Raw genomic sequence first — 25516 nt, 5'->3', positions numbered from 1 at the left:
TGGGTCCGCCCCGGGAGCTGTTGGGGGGCGAGGCGCCCTTTGGGCGGCGGGGGGGGATTCCGGGGGGGGGAGGGAGGCGGCCTCAGGAAAGGTGACCCTCAGCAAGACTGGGGTGGGGGGTCGGGGTCCCCATGAGGGGAAGCAAGGGCGGCTCCTCCTCGGAAATTTGCAGGTGCCCCGAGGAAACCGAGTGAGGGGCTTTGAGTCCCGGGAGCGTTTCAAGCTCTCCGCCCCCCCCCCGCAGGATTTTGAATGGGCTCCGTCCCGAGGGGAAGCTAGGAGAGGGCCGGAGTTGGGATCGGGGCCCCTGAGGAGCCTAGAGGGCCCAGTGGATAGGTGTCCCCCCCCCCCCACCCGGGTGTGCGCGTGGTGTTTTCCCCCTAGGGGGGTTTAGAAAGCCATGGCCACCCGGCGTTTAACAGACGCCTTCTTGTTGTTGCGGAACAACGCGATCCAAAGCCGGCAGCTGCTGGCCGAGCAAGTGAGTAGTTACGGCTCCTCCAGCCCTCTGACTTCACGTAGCATGGCTGCTGCGGTGAGTCTCCCTTCGTCCTACTGTATCCCACATTTCGCTGTTTCTTAAGTGCCAGCTGCGTTGTAGGGCTGTCAGGCGGCAAGCATGCCATCCTTGTGTCTTCTTTCCCCCCTTTCTTTCCTCAACCTCTCTTACTCGCCTGTATCCTCTATATGTATATAAAGAAATGTGTTTGCTCCCCCGCTCCCAGTTCAATGTCCACTGTTAGGATTTGCATGCTTTGAGGGGCACCCTGGCTTTTAAGGAACTACCCTGTTCCGAAACTGGTGTGCTTGCATTAAAAACAACTGTTGTAGCAAAGGGAGTTTTCTAATGGTAGGTCGGTTAACACCTTGCAAGCAGAAAAACTAGGTTTGCTCCCAGTGTATGTTCAGCAAGGAACTGCAGCCAGTCACAGCTAGTCAATTTTTATTGTGCTTTTAGACGCAGAAGTGAATGTTTTTCTTTCCCTGTTTTCCTGTCAAATTGCAGACTTGGAACATGTCTGATTTTACTTAAGTCTTCTTTAAGCAGTTTTGAAAGCTTCATATGGGATTATTTGACATGGCAGCCTCCAATTTCTTTTGTCTTGCTAATGTTCTTGGAAGATGTCCAGTTGAATAATTTTTATTTTGTCCTGGGCACACATAGAATTCCCCGACATTTGACCCAGCCATCCAAGTTCTGGACATCCAATTCTGCAGTGTTCCCCTTGAGTACTGTACATTTCCCCCCCTCATAATAAGGAGTATGGCAATCATTCACTTGTGGGAGGAAATAAAGTTGTTCACTTAGATACTCTGCTGAGATTCCCGTTCTGTGTCTCAGCTGTTTTTGTTCCATGGAAGTCTATGAGAATTAACAATTAAGCTAGCCCCTTTCTGCAGTCCCTCCTTCTGAATTGTTTCTTGTCACTTGAACTGATTTAGATAGATAAATGTGGCAATTAAAAGTGGGTGTAGCCTTGAATCTCCCAATGCATGCCTACACTTTCTTTTGATCTGCTGAGTGTTCTTGAGCAAGTTACTCTGGTTCAATGTCCTGTTCTGTTAAAGGGGAAAGAGTATCCTTGCTGTTTTTCTAAAGCACTCTGAAGTTGAACAGACAACCTATTAAAAAAACCAATTGCTATCATATATCCCAATATCCGTTTCTTCTTTTTTTTTGTCAACTTTCCCTTCTCCATCTTTATGTTACAATTAATTTGGTAAAATGTGATAGGAAGATATTCCTAGATGTCAGAATAAAATCATTTATTTTATTCTGAATTAAATCTTTAGGTACCAACTTGGTGCTGAAATTACGATAGGTTAGGGATTTTGCTCCTCATAAGTACACATGCCACTATAATGTCTGTCTGTCTGTCTGTCTTTTCTTTCCCTGTGTGTGTGTGTGTGTGTTGTGTTGTGTTGTGTTTTCATATCAGTCACCTCTCTGTCGATTGATTTTGCTTACTTTTCAGCTTACTGCTACAGTATTATGCTTCATTATTACACCACTACCATTTCATTCATAAAACATTAAATTGTTGTCCTCTCCTGTTTCCCCCAATTGTATTCTCCTTTAGTGAGTGAAAAATAAGCTTAATTTACACTGATCTCTGAGGCACCAGTGCAAGGAACAATATCTTGTACTGTTCTGTTTTGTGCTATGCAACTGCTGAGTGTTCAACTGGTGTGCAAGTGTTTCTCTACACGTTGAAAATTAGTTGAAAACTGCATTCAGGTTCTATGTTGTTAGACTATTACCTAGTTACAGTGCAGTCCTTCCTATGCATGCCCACTCAAAAGTAAGCCCCAGTGAGTTCAGTGGGGCTTGCTCCCAGGAAAGTGGGTATAGGATTGCAGTCATAGTTTTCTGTTGTCCTCCAGCTCTGTTTTTCTTAGGCCAGAGATAAAATGTATCCTCACGTTAGAAATGTGTGTAAAAGAAAACACCAGTACAGTAATTTATACCTTTAAACAATACTTTGAAGTACAGGCAAATTGACATCTTACCAGCTGATTTGCACAAAATTATATAGGCTTCTTCAGACATTTGGAGAGTCTTGTAATTTAAAAGAAAGTGCCTATTGTGGGTTTGGATAGATAATAAAAGATCCTAATTACCATTTCCCTGGTGCTCAAGTACTTTTGTGTAAATAACTGCTATGTTATACCACATGGGAATGCTTTATTTTGAAGGCTGTATGTTAGAATGGGGGGAAACTGCCTGATTCCTATGTAATTTATTACAGCCAATGTAAAAAAAATGATTAACTTGGTTATTACTAAATTCTTTTGGCAGCCCCTCTTAAGAGTTTTAAGCCCTCTTATAATGTCTCTTCCTTTGTACCTGAAGGCGAGACACCCCTCCCCCCTATTTTTGCAATGCACTTCGCCCAAGTGGTCAGAATTGGACTCCTGCTCCTATCAGATCATGTTAATGTTGATTTGCATGCTGCTTTTTAAGCCAAAGGCTGGTAGCTGATAAGATAAGAAAAACACATAATGCAACAAAATAAAAGTCAAATCAAAATTAATGCTCGGTAGTTAAGGAGCTGGTAAATATATAACAGTTGGAAGAATGGAACTCTGATGAAAAGGAATGAGAATAATAATTTGTTAAAAAGAGAGACGTAAGGGAGCCTTTCCAAAACGTGTTGGCTACTGCGAATAAGCCCCTGTCCATGTACTCACCAAATTAACCTCAGATAATGCTGAGGCACAGAGACTTCTTGGAAGGTCTTAAGCATACAGTATCATAAGGAAGTAAGCATTCAGATAATCTGGGACTGGGATGAGCAATACCAAACCTTTCTGTGGGGAATTTGGATTGAGCAGAGGTGCAGAAAAGTTAAGCATCCTGTCTCCTATTGAGACTCCATTTTAGTGCTCCATTTTAGGAGACCGTCATCCTCTTTGTTCCCACTTTTCCACATTTAACCAGGGTGGCTGCAGTAGGTAAATTGCTATACACCTCTCTTTTAACTGTCTACCGTGGGCAGCTGTGTCTCTCGCAGGCATTACTGAAATCACATTATCTGAAAACTAAAATGTATGTGGAGTCCAGGGCCCTTCTAAAAAGGAGGAAGAATGAATGAACGAATGAACGAGCCACAAGCTAAGAGCCATATTGTATGGCATGTGGTCTGTTTCATTCATACTGGAGAAGAGATTGGAGTGGAGCAAGATCTACTTCCCATGTTATACATTTCCTATGTGAAAGCACATCTGTGTAGCATGGCATCCATAGATCATCATGTCTGACAATCACACTTGTGTGCATTTTGCACACACAGGGGAAGGAGTTGGCCAATCCCAGTTTCCTTACATGTGTGCCTGTTGTCAAGCTTGATGATCTACAGATGGGTTTCTACTTCTCGACACAAATGTTTTCCGGGGAGCTTGTAAAGTATCACTTCCCAACCTTGGGCCCCCAGGTGGTGTTCTACAATCCCTGTCATCTCTGACTGCTGGCTCTGCTGGCTAGGGATGATGGGATTTGTAGTCCAACAACATCTGGGGGCACAAGGTTGAGAAGGCTGCTCTAAAGAAAGAGGCAGATTACTGGTTATTGGGGAAATACATGTGGTCTCTTCTCTCCTGCAGTTTACAGCATGTGCCATTGTGGGATTCTGTAATAGAAGTTTCAAAGGCCGTTGTGTTCGTGGGGAGTGCAACACTGCATGCACATTAAAAGATCAAGTTATATATACTTAAAAACTTGAGTCCAGATCATGGAACATTTGCCATTGCTGTTTGAAATTACATGTGGAATAATCACTATTAAAAACACAGTAAGAAAGGTTTTCTTCTTTTAAAAAGACAGTCACTATTAATATGAATAAAATATCCCTGTATGAACAGTTCTTTAACTCTGTTAAACCAAAAGGCTCAATTGGCATTTCCATATTCCTTACTGTAAAATAAGCAGATTTTTCTGGCTGGTAACCAACACAAACCAGATCAGTTGTGTTCTGTATTCATTTCCTATTTGATCCAGAAAATCCATCTATCTTTAAAAAGGCCTGCAGTAAATACATCTTTTGCATTAATGCACTTTCTGTATGAATAGGCAGTTCTTCAGACTTAAATTTCAACTCTTCCCATTCCATTGACTCAACTGTGTAAATAGTTTGCTTTGTAACCAGCAACTTGTGAAATCAAATTTATACCATTTTAAATTAATTTTTTTCCAATGGCAAAGGTCACATCTGGCAGGGTAGTTCCAATGTGCTTTACTTTGGCACTGCCCTGCCATTTCTTCCCAATTGTTTGTCCAGATTATAATTATAATTTCATGGGCATCTGCAGTTTTAATTCTGATTTGTAAAGTCTCAAACTAATAATAGTAAGTAATAATGATAATAATAATAAGTAAGTGCCTGGTCAAATGCAGGTTCTGTCCAAAAGGGTAATAGAATAAAAAATGGTTAGTTAAGTATAAAAGAGCATCATATTTGCAAACTGTGTGCTAATGTGGGTAGAAAATAAATGTTGTTTTAGGCCCTGGTTCAAATAATGTCAAAGCCAGCTGTTGTTCCTTTGCTCAATTTGAACTAAGTAAGAGGAACTTACCACCTGTGGGTGCACAGAAGGGGTAGGAAATGAGAGTTGGCCAGCGGATCGGATCCTTATCTCCCCAATCCATCACATGCCAAATTTGGTAGGTGGGCAGTTCTACCCATCCGTCAATCACCTGATGTCATAGTGACATAGTTGATAGGTGCTTGACGTCCCCCTTTTTTCAGGATTTCAGAGTGTCACACAGGACTTGCTTGATCAGCTGGTCACTGCAAAGCACTGAGCAGGGCTCTGAGCAAGGGGCTTGCAATACAGAAGAAGCCTGCCTGTCTCTTGTTGGCTATATTCCTAACAGAAATGCTCACCCTGCATTCTTTTCCTTTTGTAAATGCTGTTGTCTGTTCCTGTTGTGAGTTTACAGTCGTACCTCGGAAGTCAAACAGAATCCGTTCTGGAAGTCCGTTCGACTTCCGAAACGTTCGACTTCCAAAGCGTGGCTTCTGTAACCAATTGTAAGTCGCAGAAGCCCCATCGGACATTTGGCTTCCAAAAGAACGTTCGAAAACGGTAACACTCACTTCCAGTTTTCAATCGTTTGGGAGCTGGAACGTTCAACTCCCAAGGCACTCAGAAGCCGAGGTACGACCGTATATTTAAATCCTTCTGAATAGCCAAACTAGGTGATATGACCAGCCTTTTAACCTGACTGTAACACTTTATTTCTAAAGCTAGACATGCTGACCAAAAATAATAATAATGCAAAGATAAAAATCCCTGACTGTAGTTCAGCCTTTCACAACCCTGGTGCCCCCCAAGTGCTGACTGGGGGCTGGTGGTAGTTGTAGTGCAAAATACAAGGTTGGGGAAGGCTGCTATAGTTCATGGGGATAAAATTCACGGCCGAAATGCACTAGCCAACTTCTAATTCACTAGCCCAATGCAGGATTTATTTGTTAAGAGATAGCCATTAATAACGTAATTGATAAAAAGTAAAATACTGTGAGAAAGCTGGAATGTACCCAAAGTCCGTGGCTAAAGAGGTTCCTTTGCCCAACGCCTGCTATTTCACTTTCTCCTGGCCAGGGCACTTGCCTTTAAACATGTGCCAAACATATGTTTCTAATGGGCTTTCCAGGTTCCAACCCAGAGACTTCTTTTCCTCTTTCATTCTCCTTATGCCGTGGGGTGGGGTGTTATCACCACACCTTCAGCTTTGTCCTATCATGCACCCCCTTCCTTAGCTGCTGCAAGGCAAGGTTGAGGCCTCACTGGGCTTAGCAGGTGAGGAAGATTTAGCATAGCACTAAGCTGGAGATGTAGGATGGCCTGTGTCAAATGTAAACGGAATTTTCCAGGTTGCAGCCAGTTTTGAAAGAACAGTTTATAGCCAAGCAATGTTCTGTGAATAATGCCTGTCTTTCTTGAATGGATTACCCACACATAATTTCTTGAGCCTCCTCTGTTCAGAAATCCAGTCGGAGCTCGGGGGATTTTTACATGCAAGGAGGCTGCATAGGCACAAGCCTTGTTCATTGAAATGTTTCTCTGTGCATAATACTCAGTGGGTTCCCTTCAGCTACCATCTCATGGCTGCTAAATGTTACCACTGCCATGCCCGGTAACCACAGTTTGCAATTAATTAAATTGGAATGTGTAGATACCCACCAAACTCTCAGATTCTGTGAATTAGTTTAGAGTAGAATACATGACTGTTGTTACCAGTCACAGTTTGCACTGGACCTGGGTTCCAACCTGCGTTTAATTTTTATTTACTTTTTTTTTTTTTAAAGCTAGTTATGTAAGGTTTTAAAAATGTGTATTTTTTTGCAGATCAAGAAAATTGATTTGAAAAGATTTGAAAAGGGGAAATACGGACCTATCCACAAAGCTAAATGCTAGTCCACTTAAAAGCTGAAACTGCTTTTAGAAAAACTGTTTTGTTGCACTGATAAACTGGCAATGTTGATCAATAAAATTCCTTTGTTTCTTCAACTGACTGTACCCTGTGCTCTGTCCTGTTCTTTTGTTTCCCTCTCTTACACTTTTGCTGTCCCTATATGGATGGGGCTGATGGGACCTACAATCCACCACAGGAGCTGGATGAGGTATAGTCCACTTTGTCTAATGCTGCTCTTCGTTCATGGAAAATGTCAAAGGAAGTTGCCTTATACCAGTCTAACTGGGGGCTATCGGACCTGGGTTACTGTAGGGCAGCATGAAAGGCTGCTTTGGTAGTGGGGCTGTATCTTTGATGCTTTGCAGCTAGCTTGCATGCTTTACTTCCATATAACTGAAATGATTCCCCCCCCCCCATGAATGCTGAAGTGGTCAAGCCCACATTCATATTTAGATTGAATATGGAGAGGAGAGGAGAAAACCATTGAGTCACAACACCCCCACCCACCCCCAAAAAACCAGACACAAATTTATCATAACACTTGAGTAATACGATGAACTGGGCTGCTTTTGAGTCAGATCTGAAGTTGTGATAGGTTTCAAACATAGATTGCCACCGCAGATAGAAATTCATATCAAGAAACTTCTAAGGCCAATGGGGCGGGGGGGAGGGAAGCTGACTGAGGGTCACTCAGTATATCTTAGGCTGCAACCCTAAGCACATTTTCTATTAAGTTGTTATAATAATATCACTTATTATTTATATGCCTCCCATTTGTCTGGGTTGCCCCATTGGACTTAGTAGGACTTGCTTAGGATAGCACAGATAGTCAAATCTATTCTGTTTGTTTCACATCTCTGTCCTGTCAGTGGTCAGGGTTTGCTTGCATTTTCTCCTTGCAACAGCTCAGTGATGTACCTTAGGCTGAAAGAAAGTGACTCACTCACTCAAGGTCACCCGGTTTGCTTCATGGATGGGTTTGGAATTAAATTTCCATCTCTGTCTCAACACTTTAGCCAAAGGATAGGGAGCCTGTGACCCTCCAGATGTTGTTGGGCTGCTAGCTGCCAGCAGCTCCATCCACCATGGTAAATGGCCATGGCTGATGGGAGTTGTGGTCCAAAATAACACCTGGGGGACCACAGGCACCCCAGTCCTGCTCTGGCCACTGTACAACACTGTATTTGTAAAGACCCCACGCGGGTGCTTTGTCATTTGTTTAGTTAAAAATCTATATAGAATCATAGAATTGTAGAGTTGGAAGAACCCTGAGAATCATCTAGTCCAACCCCTTGCAATGCAGGAATATGCAGCTGTCACCTATACTGCTTTTCAGGCAAGCCTCACAAAGCAGTTTACATTATACTGTGGAGGAACAATAAGCACAATTTAAAACACTGTAAATGAAGCAGCCAAAACCATTTACAAGGAAAATTGTGAAAGCTGGATCTAGCAGGTTTTTGGGAGAGAGAGGCTGCCTCAGCCAGAATATCAAGAGTGAGATAATGGGCTGAGTTCCAAGGGTTGTTGTGTTTGTTTTGTTTTGTTTTGTTTTGTTTTGTTTTGTTTTGTTTTGTTTTTTGCCTTCTCTCTTGCTATTATTTTCAAGAAAGGACAATGTACTATAGCACCCAAATAAGTTATATCAAAGATCCTTTAAGGCCCAAGGATGTGGGAAACGGGTTTTCTAGGTATTGGTTTTGCTGCAGGGGAAGAAATAGCATGTGCAGAAGGGTGATGCCTGCACTGTCCCAGGATGTTTTCTGTAAGCATGCTGCTTCATTTTGCGGATCTGCCCCATGGCCTGAGATTCAGCACAACCCAGTCAGAAAACTGTCAACTGCTCCCTTCACCTCCCAGAGATTATACAACTAGCTGCGGTGCTTCCACTTTGAGATGGGAGCCCTGGCAACCTCTGGGCAGAATTAACTCATTGTTACTGGCCTCTTTGCAATGCTTACTCTCCCTACCCACCTCCCCAAAGGTAAGTGGAAATATTATTGAGATTAAAGAAAGAAATCCAGGTAAAGATTCACCAGGGGTTGGGAGCTGCAGACATGCTTATTCAGGTGTTCACATTTAAATATGTGAAGGGGAAAACAAAATAACACAGGTAGTACCAAGTGTGCCTGAGACTTGACTTCTGCATTATTATCTTAGGCTTAGAGTGTTCATTCTTCCTTTGACCCCTCTTCCCAGTGGAGCTCTGAGTCCATTCTTCCATGCAGAGTCACACCTGCTCAGCTTAAGCATTTTTTCTAGGATTGAAGCCATCGCTTCCCTTGTGAAAGGAAAATGTAGAGTAGAAATCACCCCTGTTCCCCAGCATTCCCTTGATGGTTTCTAAAAGTACAGCATGCGAACAGAGTTTAAAAATAATGTCCAATTGGTGTTTTCATTTGGGAATGAAAGAAACTCTGAGTCGAGTTTTTGTACAACGCCTCTTAAGTTTTAAGTCGATAAATTGGAAGACACAAGTCTCACTTGGCATTAAAGCTAATGGTGCTGTTGTGAGCTGTGAACTGCACACAGTATTTGCTTTTTGTGAAATCACTTTCAGCAGCCGAGTTCTGTGAAAATGTTTCCTAGACTCCCCTCCCACCAAAATGAGATGTTTCTAATTTACAGTTTTAAAGTGATATGTCAAGCACCATATTTGCTTGAGGATATCTTAATCCGGCACTTCCTTTAATTTTAAAAGCAAAATTCCCCATCTTTTGTATAGCTTCCTGAAGGAACAATGCCTTTCCATTTGTTACTTTGCCAGGAGCGACCTACAGCCAGCCATGCCTAGCGAGAGGAAGTAGACAGGATTTAGCTGGAAAGGCAGTGCCTCAGAATTATATCGCAGACACGGATAGTGAAGTTCTGTTCTTAGGCCTGTTGCTTCTTTATGAGCTTAAGGTAGGGTTTCCCTCTTTCCCTCTGCTTCAATTTCCTCCACTATGACTATTTACTGAGAATTGGACTTCAGGCCTGCACCATCTCGAAGGCTTGAGGTGGGTTTCAAAATGCGCAAATTAGATCGATTGCATACTTAAAATTCTTGGCTTTAGCCAGGCTAGGTAGAGCAATGTAGGCAACACTTACAAAAGATCTTTGATTTGGGCTGGGGAAGGGTGTCCTTAAACAGAGCTGCCAGGACTATGTTGCCCACTGGGCATATCCAAGCAAACTCTCTGCCAATTGTTAGAGAGATGCATATCTTTAGAATGAGGACATAACATCTTTGAAAAGAAAACACCGAGACAAAGCTTTCCTTTTAGTAGCTCCCAGTCTTGGGAGCCCAGGAAGCTGCGTCAGACCGCTGGTCCACCCAGCTCAGTATAATCTCTGTCTAGGGTAGCAGCTGTCTAGGATAGCAGACCAGGCGCTTTCCCAGATCTACATGGAAATCAGACCTGGGGCCTTCAAGGAACACAAGGCAGATGCTCTAACCACTGAGATACCAGCCCTTCTCAATGGCAGCCTTCAGAACCTTCTTGAATGTGTTAAGCTTGCATTCCTTTATTACAGAGTACCTATGTATAACCAGGAAGGTGGTACTTAAAAAGAAAACCCATATCCTTTTTATTTTCATTGGTTTTGCTTCAGTAGCCCTTTGTGGCATTAAACTGACAATAGGTGGCCAAGAGTGGATGTTGGTTAGCTGATGGGACAAGCCTTTCCACCCTTTGAATGCTGTTTCCTGTTTGTCCCAGTCTCCTAACCACACACAACTTTTGTTTTGGGTAGATCTTTATTTTATATAAAGAAGTTGGCTTCTTTTTATGCAGGGTCCTTTACTCGGGAAGGGTCATGTATTGACTGTTTGGGAGTTGATAATTTGCAAAAGCTATGAATGCGATGGCTGGCTCATAAGAGGTTTAAATGTTTTAAGTACAGAGCCAGAATCCTTACTGTAAAGTGGTAGGTTTTCACTGTAACGTCGGAGAACCCTTCCCACACCAGTTTGTCTACTGAGAAACCCTTTGCTTGCCTCTGTTAACTGCAGAGGAACAGTTCTGGGGGAAAGGAATATATCTGAGGTGCACACTTGGTTCATAAAAATGCTGGCCAGGGTTTTTAGGTCTTGCATGAATGGAGAACGTGTCCAAGAACACACCCAGCTTTTCTCTGTAAATCTGAACTGCAGGGGAATGATCAGTAATGATGGGCAAGGTGGCCAAGGAAACTTTGTCTGCCATAACTGGCTTTCTTCTTGAATAACCACTGCTAAGAGTTCAAGAAGCCTGCGAGTTCCCAGAAACACCTTTGCCTAAAGTTAAGCGATCTTGGTCTTTTACTCTGGGTTGTAATCTGATAAACTAACCATTCTTTGTATACTTTCTACAGCTCGCAGATGACCGCATGGCACTGGTGTCGGGGATCAGTTTAGACCCTGAAGCAGCTATCTGTGTAACTAAGAGGCTACCTCCAAAATGGATTGATGGAGTGGAAGAAGTGAGTTTACATGCCACGGGTGCAACTTAACGTGCAGCTGTCTTTCTGGGAAAGCGGCAGTAAAGTTTTCTTAATATCTGTTTCTTCACTTAATTTATATATAGCTCTTCCATTGTTCAGGGCAAAACACAAAAGAAATCCACAGTTATTGAAAAGACATGGGGTGGTGTTCAGTTAAATTTTACTTGGAGTAGACCCATTGAAAATTCATGTCTGTGACTAAGTCGGTCCATTAATTTCAGTAGGTCTACTAGTTGAATACCACCCTTGAAGTAGGAACATATTGCAACCAGATTGTAAAACCACCAAATCAGCATTAGTGATGATTATTTCACATCATGAATGCTTAGCAAGGGAGGTGTGCTTTGTGTTGCCAGTGAGGAAGCCAGCAAAATGATTTTTTTTTTCCTTTCAAAAAAAATACAGAAAAGTTTTGAACAAGTGGAGCCATTTGCTTTGCTTTCCCAAGATGCTTTCAGGGTCAGAGAACAACTTAAAACTATAGGCAATTGTACTACTAAAAGTTTTGGGGAAATCTTTGCCTCCGATAAAGTACCATCAGGTGCCTGGTCTTGTAAGTAACAACGGGTAACTTCCACAAGTTAACAGGCATACAAACAAGCTTAAAATTTAAAGGAGAGTGGGAGGTTTTGTGTGCTAAAAAAATGCACCTAGCTGCTTTGCAGAAGACTGTCCTCTATACTGTGGCTTCCATTTCTTAGGGGCAGCAGATGTTGTCACCCCCTCAAGATATCTTACGGCATTCTGTTTGCCTGGAACTTAATGGTAGTTGTTGAAAACTGTTTTACTAGTTCACCTGCATAGTCCTGCTTTGATTTCTGTTTCTAGATCTCAGAGTTGAGCTTGCTGGAAATGATTCTCTTGGATCTGAAAGCCTTGACCTCCTAATCCTAGAGGGGCTGGGGGCTGGCTTGGCTGTGGCTATCTTACACACACACACACACACACACACACACACACACACACACCTTGAGTTCAGGTTGGAATGATGCAGTCACTTGACCATGAAGTAAGTAGGACTAGTTGTCGCCAAATATAGCCCTTGACATCTCTCACACACAAACACACCCGCCCACCAATTATATGGAGGGGGAATGGTCTAAACCAGGGGCCAGCAACCTTTTTCAGCTGTGGGCTGATCCACTGTCCCTCAGACCATGTGGCGGGCCAGACTATATTTTTGGGAGGGGAAATGAATGAATTCCTATGCCCCACAAATAACCCAAAGATGCATTTTAAAATAAAAGCACTCATTCTACTCATGTAAAAACACGCTGATTCCCGGACCATCCGCAGGCCGGATTTAGAAGACGATTGGGCCACATCCGGCCCATGGGCCTTATGTTGCCCACCCCTGGTCTAAACTCAAGCCAGACTTGCTTTCCTCTGGTCATTGAATTGAAGCATCATGCCTGCAAGGTTGCTAAGAGAATGCTTGTGTGCACAAGGCAAAAATGGAGTGATTTCTCTATGGATAGCAAATATGATTTTATCTATTTTTATCTGCTGTTGTTCAGAACCGTACTAAATTTGCCCTAATTTCTATTGCTCTTTTAGATCCGGTATGAGGTCTCCAGGGTAAAACAGAAGATGAAAGAATTAGCCAGTCTGCATGACAAGCATTTAAACAGGCCAACTCTGGATGATAGCAGTGAAGAAGAGCACGCAATAGAAATAACTACCCAAGAAATTACACAGGTGCCCATGAGGGGGGTTCTCTTTTCATAAATGAGTATCTGTTTCAGTTCTTGTGCTAGTGTTTTCATTTTTCGATCAGGCAGTGACTGAAATTGCTACTGCATCTCAGAGGGTAGGTTGCTTTATTTGTTAAATTTATTTGTTATGTTTACCTTCCTTGAAATAGTTTCATTGAGCTCTTGAAGTGGGTTACGAGTGGCTTTGATTTGCCCTGGGCAAGATAAAGCAACTGACAAATTTAATCAATCAAATCGTTCTTGCTTAGGGAAATTAGCAAAAGCTGTACAACAACTTCACTTAAAATATTTATTTGCACAAAACACCTAAGTGGTTACTGCACCATGATAAGTTTATCGTGTGGCAAATAGTGATCTGAGTTCACCTGATGTTCCTCCTGCCTGAGATCTGCAGAGAAGGCTTTATGCTCCTCTGAACCATTAATTGCTTAGGTGAAAGAGAACAAGTTCTCATTCAATCCGGCCATCCCTTTATGGAATTTACGTTTAAGGAAGCTTTCTTTCCAACCTGTTTTCTGGTTGGTTCTTGTCAGTTTGCAAAGAGATTTCCGCTCTGGAAATCCTTTCCTAATATTGAGCTGATTCTGGTGATTGACTTTGTTATTTCTAGTTTTTGTAAAGTGTTTTTGCTGCTCAACGTTAGCATGGGTTTAATGGCTTTGGAAGGTCTGGGCGAGTAATGTTTTTATCCAGGAGTTTGATATGGTGATCTTGTTTTGTTTTAAAGTGATGTGTCTTGAGTAGCTTTTTGTGGAGAAGGCACCTGATAAATGCAGGCAAGCAACTTCAAGAGAACCAAACAGATCTCTTTGATTTAGGCAGACATTCCCAGCCACTTCATTTCTACCATTGTACAATGGGAATAACCAGGGACTTAGCACACACAATTTACTGTAAGGATAGATTAGGTCCAGCCATTAAAATATTTGCACATTCATACAACTCTGTAAGTGATAGCTGAATAATAATATTTCAGTTAGAACGCTAATTTCTTAATTGGTTTTTTTTTTTTTTAGAATTGCGCAAATAGAAGGGCTCTTCTGCTACTAGAAATTTCTTCTCTTCTGTCTCCCCCCACAAGTTGTTCCACAGGTGTCAGCGAGCAGTCCAGACATTACACAGCAAGTCTCGAAGCTGCACAGACCAAGAGCGGCAGCTTCTGAAGAACGTTGTGTCTTCTTTAGCGCAGTCCCTTCAGGACCTGTCCACCAGCTTTAGGCACGGGCAGTCTGACTATCTCAAACGTAAGGAGCTTGTGCCATTTGCTTGCAGAGCACCCTTGATAGATGGTGTTAACAGTTTGACACTGGGCTAGATTAATTTTGCTCCGTTCCTACTAGGCGCTATGTTCATTAGGTAATTAGCACTAATAAGCCTGATTGGGTTGGTTAGATTATGGCTATTTTCTTGGGGCTCTGGGAGGAAGCAGATGAGAAATATTTATTTATTTGTAAAACACAGTCACCACTTCTGTTTCAGTTTTGGGGAACAGGGACGGGTAATTTCTCAACCTACCAAAGTCTGCATTTGTTAAGCAATGCCGAGTATGCTTTAATAAATGCATCATTTATAGTCACAGGTTTTTTTTCTTGCTCCTGCAGGTATGAAGAATCGAGAAGAAAGATCCAAACATTTCTTTGACACTTCAGTTCCCCTTATGGATGATGGTGAGGACACAACACTATACGATCGGGTAAGTGCAGGAACTGTTAAAGATGAATAATGATTGTTTTTGAAAAGGCCGTATTTTAATTTTCATCAGGTAGAACAAATGGAGCATTGTTGTTTCTAAAAACAAATGAATGGCAATCCGATATCTGTTTGGAAGTTGATCTTTCTGTGTGTCCCTGAATTTGGTGGTGGGGAAAGAGATTTAAGTTAATGAGTTGCCATTTGTAACAACCAGGCCATCCTAGTATAGCAAGTGTGGAGAACCTTGGCACGCCCAGATGTTGCTGTACTACACCTCCCATCAGCCCCAGGGAACTGAGATCTTTTGCCAGCCTTTCTGCCAAAGGTTCTGAGAGGGAAAAATGTGCTTGCTCTGGATTTTTAAACCATTGTGTTTCTACTGGTTTCTTAGTCGGGACCCACGAGTGAGTCACACCTGGGCCTAAGCGGGATTGCGCCAATACCACCACTGCAATTTTATTTATTTATTTTAAGAAAAAGAGAATGAACATGTATGGTTTTTTTAAAAAAAAAAAGTTTGGTGATATGTTGTAGGTTGGGGTCAAAAATTAGTCAAAGACGATTGAGTTAGGTTAGATATCACACCCTCCCTCTTGCTTTTGGTATTTGTAAAATTGTGAGATATTAGCAACTATTTACACTCAATATCTTTTCTTTTCTTTTAAATAAGGGCTTTACAGATGACCAGCTAGTATTAGTGGAACAAAACACAGTGTTGGTGGAAGAGCGGGAGCGAGAAATCCGACAAATTGTACAGTCCATTTCTGATCTCAATGAAATTTTTAGGGACTTGGGATCCATGATAGTGGAACAGGTATGTGTCTCTAAGGTTCTGCTATGTTACTTGCATCATATGAAGCTCCCTTGCATGGAAGCTCCTTCCCTGCCCATAGATGTGCACAGAGCGACAGGTGTATTTTTCTGTAGAGGAGGAGACAATGCCACTCTGTGTAACGACATACTTTCCTAAATACCTGCAGCACAAGCTTTATTGTGATGAAAACAGAAAGTTTAAATATTGTGCCCAACCAAAATTTTGCCAGCCACCATCCTTTGATTTCTTGTACAATATCCCTTTAATAATGAGCGTGCGTTCCTCTTTTCAGGGTACAGTTCTGGATAGGATTGACTACAATGTTGAACAATCATGTGTTAAAACAGAAGAAGGGTTGAAACAGCTACATAAGGTAAGCACAAAGTGTCTTCCAATCTCCGTCAATACTGATTCTGTCTAGGAATGGTCATGAAAGACCAGGTAGAAACTTAAGGCAACGTGTCTCTTTCTATGGCAGTCTGTTTTTCATGGGATTTCAACAGGTAGTTTAGGCGAACAGGATGCAATCAGCTTAAAGTGAGTGATTTCACAGCTGGCTCCTGGCCGCAACTGAACACCTAGCTTTCAGACGCTGGCAACGTAGCAAGCTGGTTCGCATGTCACATCAAACCATACTTGGTAACAAACTATGGCTTAATGTGAATACTGGTGCTTACTGTTGAAAAGTTCTCATTTCTCTCCTTCTGTGTACCTGCGGCCATTGTGCCTACAGGGAAATGAGACAGGGTCTGAATCTTTTAAAAGCTTGTAGCTTTTAAAATGAGGCTGCATTTTAAATTGCATTTTAATCTGTATTTTAAATTGGTTTTTTCCCATTATGTTTTTACTGTAATTTTACTGGTGTTAGCCACCCTGAGAGGGCGGGGTATAAATAATTTATTATTATTATTATTATTATTATTATTATTATTATTATTATTTTCTTCAAGCAAAAAAGAAGCAATAAGTGGAAAACTTTGAGCCTGTGTCCAGACATCACAACAAGCCAGGGCTGTGGGTTGTTTCCTGGCATTATAGGAGGAACGCAGCAACATTAAACCATGGTTGGTTTTAAGCTATGGCTTAATGTGACATATCAGTCAGTCCTGCAAGTTAAGTTACGACTTTTCGATAGCGCTTGCACCACCTGCAACTCTTGAGGAAGCCTGTTTTGCAAAATGGATCCTCTCTCCATTTATTTACTTTTGTCAGCTTGAATTGTCTCAGCCTGAGCTAGGCGTGTTGCAAGGATAAACATGGAGTAACCATCGTGTAGGTTGTGCTGGGATCAGATAGTGGAATGAAAAATGTGGTCCATCAGACCTGGGATGCAAACTTCACTATATAATCAGAATATATTTAGGCTGCAATCCCATGCATGCTTACCCAGAAGTAAGTCCCATTGAAACAAAAACCAAAAAAAGCCCTCTTTCCTTATAACACAGTTCTTGTATAATAAAACATGTCAAGTCAACGTAAAGTCTGAGTAGGACCATGTTGTAAAGTCAGCAAGATAATGACTGTTGGGTAAAACTGCCAGGTTTGTTCGTTTGTTTTTGTTCTTCAGTATGTACATCTCGCTAGCATGAGTTACAGATGATACATTTGAGTGATGGCTTACATTACCCCTGATGTTGAAAGCAAGTTCAAAATAATTGCAGTATCTACATGGAGGAATCTACATTAAATTTGCTCTGTTGTTTTTGGTTTTTTCCAGGATCAGTGCACTGAATTCTCTTTTCTTTTATCCACAGGCTGAGCAATACCAAAAGAAGAATCGGAAGATGCTTGTCATTGTCATTTTGTTTGTAATAGTAGTTGTCCTTATCATTGTTCTCATTGCTGTCAAATTTCGCTAGGTAGCACTCCTGTGATGTTTTCCTTTCTCTGTGTTTGTACGTTTTGGGAGGTGGGGGTGTTGTGCTTTTCCTCCCCCCCTTTTTTGTTTTATTTGTTTCTTACTGATACAAGTGGTTGAGCCTCTCACTCTGGAAAGCTGCCTTTTGAATGAATGTAGAAGCCCTAGTGGTGCAAGGTCTGTGCAATGTTTCTGGGCGGGAAACAAAAACCCTTTCTGTTTTACATGCTAAATGACTGCGCAGGTAGTGGTTTGCAAAAATGCAGGCAAAAATTATTGAGAATTTTGAGAAATGCTCCCAAACTAGGCACCCGGTTATTTATCCAGGATGTAGAACACTTAAAATGCATCTTTAAAATTAAGTTGCGGACTGAAATGTTTCAGAAAAGCATCATAATTTAGTTGTATTGAGAACCCCATAGTGTTGTTTGCCAGCATTTATGTTACGGTTCATCTTAGGTTTTTGTGAGCTGCCTAGGTTTATTTTTGGACACAATACCAAAAACTATGGGTTGGTGGTAAAACTGCCTTAAACGTAAGAAGTGTTTGATTTTAACTAGTTTTCCTCCAGATTTAAGACCTGTGTAGACTTAGTGAAAGTGAAACACTTTTTAAAACAGCAGATAATTCATATCATGTGACTTGAGTGGTATTTAGCAGTGTAAATATAACACCCCAACTATAATGAGTGCTACAGAAATTTTAAATTATTTTCTTGGCTTCAAATAATCCAGAATGTGCTTCTTCTGTCCCTGCCTTGCCCCGACACATGTCCTTCCCCTAAACTGATTTATGCACTGTTGTTATTGGAATATTTGAATATTAAGGCCACAGCTGGAAGGAAATCTTTTGCTTTTCTCCTCCTCCTTTCCCCTGACCCCAAATCTTTATCCACTATCATGTGAGCATCCGTGGTGACAGCCTTCATCCCCTACTTCCAGATACTGAATTGGAAAAGGGATGGTGGTCTTTCAAACCTGTAGCTTAAATCAGATGAAATAAGCTAACCAAGGCATATATCGGAATCATGAATCTGAATAGAAGAACTTTTGTCCTCTGTTGGGCTGTGGAAAAGCCTCAAGAGAAACGGGGGTCAACAGCTGTGATTTAAAATGCCGTACTACTACGCTGGTTCCTCTAATGCAGATGGCAGCTCTGCTAAGGGAGCATTTTTTAGCAGTTTTAACTGGATCCTAAAAGTGCTGGGCAATTTTAGGTGCCTTTGCTTCATTCCTTTGTTGTTGTTGTTTTTTAAAAGATACCATTCCTTTTGTGAATAATTTATTTAAAGCTTGTGGGGTTGCATCTCTGCCAGTGTTTTGCAGTCACTGTGATCTTGTCTGTGCCCTCTGCACCTCACCTTTCCTCCAGCTTTTTGCACCACTCAGATTTCTTTGTAGAACGATGGAAACAATAAAGGGACTCTTGCCTTGATCCACACCAGGATTCAGCCTGCTGGTTAGAACAGAGGATAATGCCCCCCTAGGAATGGCTCCTGGAAAAAATTACCGTATTTTGTGCTCTATAAGACTCACTTTTCCCCTCCTAAAAAGTAAGGGGAAATGTGTGTGCGTCTTATGGAGCGAATGCAGGCTGCACAGCTATCCCAGAAGCCAGAACAGCAAGAGGGAATGCTGCTTTCACTTCGTAGCGATCCCTCTTTCTGTTCTGAGAATATATTTTTTCTTGCTTTCCTCCTCTAAAAACTAGGTCTTCTTGTGCTCTGGTGCGTCTTATAGTGCGAAAAATATGGTATCTGAAATGAAGAGGTGCAGGATACCAGTGTTGTGATCTCATGCTGCTCCCTATGTCAGTGGGGCTTATCCCGGTGGATTGTGTTCAAGTCAGCACTTTCAGATCTCTCCTACTCGTACAGATCATCATATAGGACTATAAAATGAGCCCAGTCTTAATGAGCTACATCTTCATGATGGAGCAGTATAACTAAAGAGCATGGCACTGGTGATGAATGGTGGCTGCTGTCAAGGCCTGTACTTCCTGCCTTTCGGACTATTCAATATATTGACATGACAGCACAAAACGCTGGGAACTAGAATTGCATCAGTGAATAGCTAGTTTGCCCACCTTGCAGGAACGTGTTGATGCTTTCATAGCTGGGTGTTGTTGCAGCTGTACCAGACCTACCGCTTAAAAACCTCCCAAGAAGGAGAGCCCGCCACCTCCCGAGGGAGACGGTTCCACTGTTGGACAGTTCTTACTGTTAGAAAATTCTTCATCATGTTGAGTAGGAATCCCCTTTCTTGTAACTTGAATCCGTTGGTTCAGGTTCTACCCTCTGGAGCAGGAGAAAACAAGCTTGCTCCATCTTCCATGTGACAGCCCTTGAGATATTTGAAGATGGCTATCATAGTCTCTCCTCTTAGTCTCCTCTTCTCCAGGTTAAATATACCCAGCTCCTTCAACCATTCCTCATAAGGCTTGTTTTCCAGACCCTTGATCATCTTGGTCAGCCTCCTATACACACATTCCAGCTTATCCACATCCTTCCTAAATTGTGGTGTGCATAATTGGACACAGTATTCCAGGTGTGGTCTAACCAAGGCAGAATAGAGCGGTACTGTGACTTCCCTTGCTCTGGGCACTACTGTTGATGCAACCTGGAATAGCTTTCTTTTTGGTGCTGCTGCTGCATCACACTATTGACTCATAAAGCTTGTGGTGCACTAAGAGCTCTAGATCCTTGTCCCCCATCTTAAATTCCTGCCTATGTGTACACCCTTACCTTTGTCCCTGTTTAATTCATTTTGGCCCAGTTCTCCAATCTGCTAAGGTCATCTTAATGACCTAATGATCCCAATTCTATCTTCTGCGGCATTAGCTACCCCTCCGAGTTTGGGGTTATCTGCAAATATGATGAGCATCATCTCAATTCCTTCATCCAAGTCATTTATAAAGATGTTGAACAACAACGGGCCCAGGATAGAACCCTGTGACAACCCTGGATTATGAGGAACTATTAGGTTGATTGAACAGGACGTTTAACTGCAGAGTGCTTTGAACTCTTCCATCTTTGATTCTCTGTCTGGACTATACCACTTCTAACCATAGGAGATAGGGGGTGGCTCAGACGATTGAATGCTTCTTTCTATAAAACAAAAAAATCCCCACAAATAGAAAGCTAGAAACTAGGGAGAAGGCAATATTTGCACCTTTCTCTTCGATGCTTAGTTTTCTGTAGGTGGGGATTTTTGTTTAGCTGAAGCCTTATCTAGGATTGCCATACACCCGGAATTTCCCGGACATAAGCAGGATTTGGTCATCAGAAACAGTGTCCAGGTGGAAATCGCTGAAATGTCTGGGAAAATCCAGACATATGGCAACCCATGTTGACAGTGTAGTTTTTGGCAAATTTCCTTAAAAAATAGCTCAAAAACTTCTGTGTTTTGAAATATGGCAACCCTAGCCATATCAGTCTTAGATGAATTGGTGTAGCCAGGACACAGGTTTACAACCTATGAATTAAATTAAAATCATGAACAGTCCAACATAACGCTTTCTCATCCTTCCTGGTTCCTTCATTTTTTTTCCTTTGCCCAAATTTGACATGACGGTGTTGAAATGGTCCATAAACTTTTGCTACGGTCAGTGCGAACCCTAGAACACATCTAGTGTCTGCCTGTACAAAGGTTCTCCATAATGTGACCCACTGTGCCAGCATTGATAAGATTACCATTTTATATAGCAGCGTTCATGTATATTAGGGGCGAATAATCTTCTTTTTTTCTGCTTGAGAGCTCTGCTTCCTATTGGGCAACTTTGCCAGGGCCATATGTCAACAGTGGGTGCAGTAAGAGGCAAGGGCACAAATGTAAATTTTAACCTTTGTACAGTTGGCTAGTTTATTCTCCACCCAGGCAAGCAAAAGGCATTATCCGTATTCAATTACAAAAGCACTTGAATGTGAAGCAAGGCAGTGAGAGGTATTTCCCAGGGGTAGTTCCAAGGGCCAGACAGAGGTGCATTTGGCCTTTCGGACTGTTGTTTTCCCACGCACGATGTGGCTGCTGGCTTACGGAATAAACGAATAGCTTTCTGCTTCAAGAAATGTACAGTCTCTAAGCTTTGACAATGCAGAGAGAATGAGGACTAAGCTAACAGCAGATGAACGTGAACCAGTGCAACTGCATGTACTTTAGACTCACTGTTTCCAAACTCTGAAAGGCAGCCAGGAATTGCTGAAATGTTCCTCAAATCCAAACACTGACGGGGTTGCAGAATAATACATGAAACGCTGTCGCGACAATAGCTGGCAAATGGCATGTATTATTGCATACTGCTTTTAATTCATCTGCCTGGCTTAAAATTCAAAAGCCTTCTGCTTATAAATACAGACAGGAAAAAGTGGGCAGCAAGCTTATTTTGGCGGTAGCAGTTTTAAATCTATTTCACTGCCATCCTCAAAGAACCCTGTGAAGAATGATGCAAGCTAACAACAGGCCTACTCAGAGCAAATTTGTTTAAATTAACAGGCATTGCTAACTTAAAATTAATAATTGGTTGAATGCAACTCAGTGCTTTTAGTATACCTAGAGCTGTACAAGTGCTTTTTGAGTCTTATCATTTCATGGTTATAATATGAAGTCTCACATCTGGGCACCTTTTGCGACAATCTGTTTTACAGCAACTCCTTCTTGTCCACTTAGTCACAGAACAAATCCCAGGTGGGGAGCATCTGATAAAGGCTTTATTAGTGTTAGCATACCAGTCCTACCTAAAAATGTGGGATTTAAAAAAAAAAAGAAATGCCGTATCTGGCGCAAAATAAATCATACAAAGGAAATGGCTGCAAATTTTGCTGAACTTCAGTTTCATATATAGTGCCTAAAATGCAAACCAAGCACTCAGAGATTCTTTCTTCCTTTTTTTAAAAAATAACAGTCTCTAGAAGCTAGGAAGGGGGTAAAAAAGTAAATCATATGGGAGAAATCTTGAGCAAAGTTACTAATATTTAAAATGGTTCTCCCCCTCCCCCAAGATGGTTGTGGATAAAGCAAGGCAGATCAGGTGTGGGGAGAAGGAGGGCATCCTAATTGTAAGGAAAAATTAATGCTTTGTGGATGCAGGATTTTAATGTGTGTGGGACTTACTTGTTTTCGTGAAGACACAGCCCTGCGTAGGCATATCTCTCAAGACACTAGAACAAAATCTTATCTTCATCCAGCAGAGCTTCCCAAGACTGTTGGGAAATCCTTCTGAGGTTCTATTTGTATATTGTACTTTACCCATTTGTAAATGTCTAGTGCACTCTGTTTTCTGAAGGTTAACACAAATCCTCAATTGCTCTGAGAACCATTAACTTGATTGGGACAATTTCTGAGGACTCAAATGTAAGATAATGTACATTCCAAAGGGGTTTCAGACCTGAGGTTCCTTCTGTTCATCCATCATAGTTTCTGTGTCAGATGACTGTAGTCCGAGAGGAATAAAGTTCTATTTAATATTATTTATTTATTGAAATTCAGTAACATTGTCGAAGTCATTTTCTACTGCTTTTAACATGCTTTCTTCCATGCCAGCCGTGTTCTAGGTACCGTAACACAAGTGTGACATGGGTCAGACAAGTACAGTAGGCTTATAGTTCACAGTGGATGGGTGGAAAAGACCAGGGAGACAACAGTGAAGTCTAAGATTAACAAATGAATTGGCAGAGATTTGACAGTGATTGTCATGCCTGATCGTGGCTGTGCCTCTTTTTTGTGGACCTTTGTACAGTTAAGGGGACATCATAAACTTTTATAGGATGTTTTCTCTAAACTTCTGCAACGTTTCATGTATCTCCTTCTTGGCTATGCTTGAACAATATTGTTCTTTGAAGAAGAAGAAACTATACAGTTTTTATATCTAAAAATGGTGAGGTCAGGATCACATATTCCCTAATCATTAAATGATATGTGCTTACATGTATGTATATATGTCCTTCACTCTTATCATTAAAACAAATCAAACTTCTTTTAAAGAGTTTCAAAATTGCTCTGAAGTTTCAGAGAGATGATATGTTGTTGATGTAATAAACGCTGGCCAATAGATGCCCATCACAACTGGTCTTTTCATGGTATAATTTTTAAGAGGTTGCAGGGAGGAAAATGTGCTCTTAGGGCAGAGCAAGTGATTTCAAATTATGTCTGCCATGTTTACAATGTTACATCAGTTTTCAACCTAAATAAATGTCATCTGCTGGGTCTGCCTCTTTTTAACATTGAGAGAGGATAAAATGGGAAGAGCCCCATTTACTGGTGCTTATCAGGGCAAGGTTTGAGAACCTCTGCTAGATGTTCTTCCAGGCATTTAATATATATATTAAAAACTATACATCTTAAACTTGCTTAGATTTGTGCCTCCGTGAAGGACAGAATTGCCATATACCGTATTTTTTGCTCTATAAGACTCACCAGACCACAAGAAGACCTAGTTTTTGGAGGAGGAAAACAAGAAAAAAAATATTCTGAATCTCAGAAGCCAGAACACCAAGAGGGATTGCTGCGCAGCGAAAGCAGCAATCCCTCTTGCTGTTCTGGCTTCTGGGATAGCTGCGCAGCCTGCATTCGCTCCATAAGACGCACACACATTTCCCCTTACTTTTTAGGAGGGAAAAAGTGAGTCTTATAGAGCAAAAAATACGGTACTTTATTTAACGAAGAAATAATAGTCACCGAATACTATAGAAGACCTGTGTATATGAAGCATCCCTTACATTTTAAGGCTTGTTTAATTTTGTTTTCATAACATTAAGGGAAAGCATCCTAGCTTAGAGCAGATATGGGCCATTTTTGTCTGTTTCAGGCATACTTTCTTTCACAGCTCTCTTGTGACCTCACTCTCATTTTCATCCTGATCCCAGAACCACACTTGGAGCTCTGCACGGCCAAAACTTTTTCCCAGTGTTAGGGAAGCTTATGTACTAACCTTGTACAGGAAATATTCCTCAGACAGGTTGCAGTGCTTTGTACAAAGCTTGCCCGGATCCTTTTACAGTAAAGAGAGAAACCTAGCCTGTACAAAATCCTGTATATAACTTAAGAATACTCTCAGGCTTTTTCGCATTTCAATCTTTGCATGCAAAGTGAATGTTCAGTTCTGTGGCTCACCCTACAAGAAACAATGAGGCGGCAACATTACTGGGAAGACTCTGTTCTTCAATGCCCCACTGTGTACAAACTCCAGCAGAAGCCAGTGTTGATTGTTGTCATGGCCGTATACTGTAACTGCCGCCTGAATCTATGCCATATATAACAGAAGGGACCTCACGTCTTGCCCAACTATGTACAGTATATTTTCTTCCACTTCTGTGAAACAATTTGTAATGTATGAATAAACCATCAAATCTCCAGTGTGGTGTGCAAGGTGTTGAATTGCCTTGAAAATCCTCTCAGATTAGTGGCTCGCAAACGTCTTGGACAGAGGAAGCTCTCTTATAAAGAGCTTATAGGATCCATACGTTAAATTTCCCCCAATCTGCTTGGTTTCTGCCTGTCTTAAACATCATTCCACTTAGCATCTTGCTAGTTTGGATTTTCTCCCAAACTGCTGCTCCTAACAGTGCAGAAAACACTACGGAGCTGCTCCTGTCAACAGGTGTGAGCCCAAAGCCTCTGTGGTCTAACAGGAGTGCAATAGTTTCAGATGTTTTCTTGATTCCTTGGGAACTGGTTCTTACACCATCCTGCCCTAGTATGTCTTGCATATATGCCTTTTCACTCTGGACTGACTATAAACAAACATGACTTCTGCAGCTAGAGGCAATGCATCTCTCAACTACAAAAAGTTCAGGCAATTAACTTTTAGTCCTCATGACATCTTTGTAGCCTCCTATCCATGCTGTCTCATGAGACAGACGACTGCTCTTTCTCCTTTCCACGTAGGAAAAAAAAAGTGAAAGAAGGAATATACCCTATATAGCACACAGAAGGAAGTTGACTGCATCTTGTATTTAGTGGTGAAGAGCGGTGCAGTGGTTAGAGGAGAAATCTTAAGAAGTCAATGCAGCAAAATAATTCATTCAATTACTAGAACCTAAGTCAGACTTCCTCAACCTCAGC

At 41.7% G+C, this 25516-nt stretch overlaps 1 protein-coding gene across 3 annotated transcripts; it reads left to right on the top strand.

The window, feature by feature from the left end:
* Positions 1-88: 88 nt before the first annotated feature.
* Positions 89-18902, top strand: STX16 (syntaxin 16). Of its 3 annotated transcripts, XM_081868046.1 has the most exons (9): positions 89-481; positions 7113-7124; positions 11252-11359; positions 12938-13078; positions 14177-14339; positions 14697-14788; positions 15458-15601; positions 15894-15974; positions 17356-18902. In XM_081868046.1, the coding sequence occupies exons 1-9, from the start codon at positions 401-403 to the stop codon at positions 17458-17460; spliced, it is 927 nt and encodes a 308-aa protein (XP_081724172.1). In that variant the 5' UTR covers positions 89-400; the 3' UTR covers positions 17461-18902. The 3 variants fall into 3 exon arrangements, with proteins under 3 accessions (XP_081724172.1, XP_081724171.1, XP_081724173.1); XM_081868045.1 differs by lacking the exon at positions 7113-7124 and having other exon boundaries at positions 89-535; XM_081868047.1 differs by lacking the exon at positions 7113-7124 and having other exon boundaries at positions 91-481.
* Positions 18903-25516: the final 6614 nt, after the last annotated feature.

Source organism: Podarcis erhardii (assembly GCF_964252035.2).
Source record: "Podarcis erhardii genome assembly, chromosome: 6".
Lineage (NCBI taxonomy): Eukaryota > Metazoa > Chordata > Lepidosauria > Squamata > Lacertidae > Podarcis > Podarcis erhardii.
This window is presented reverse-complemented; position numbering and strand designations above follow the sequence as displayed.

Excerpts from the sequence above, each read along its gene's own strand:
- STX16 (XM_081868045.1), top strand. The coding sequence starts at position 401 with ATGGCCACCCGGCGTTTAACAGACGCCTTCTTGTTGTTGCGGAACAAC. Across the intron at positions 13,079-14,176 it reads CTACCCAAGAAATTACACAG|TTGTTCCACAGGTGTCAGCG; the intron begins GTGCCCATGAGG and ends TCCCCCCACAAG. Across the intron at positions 14,340-14,696 it reads GCAGTCTGACTATCTCAAAC|GTATGAAGAATCGAGAAGAA; the intron begins GTAAGGAGCTTG and ends TTGCTCCTGCAG.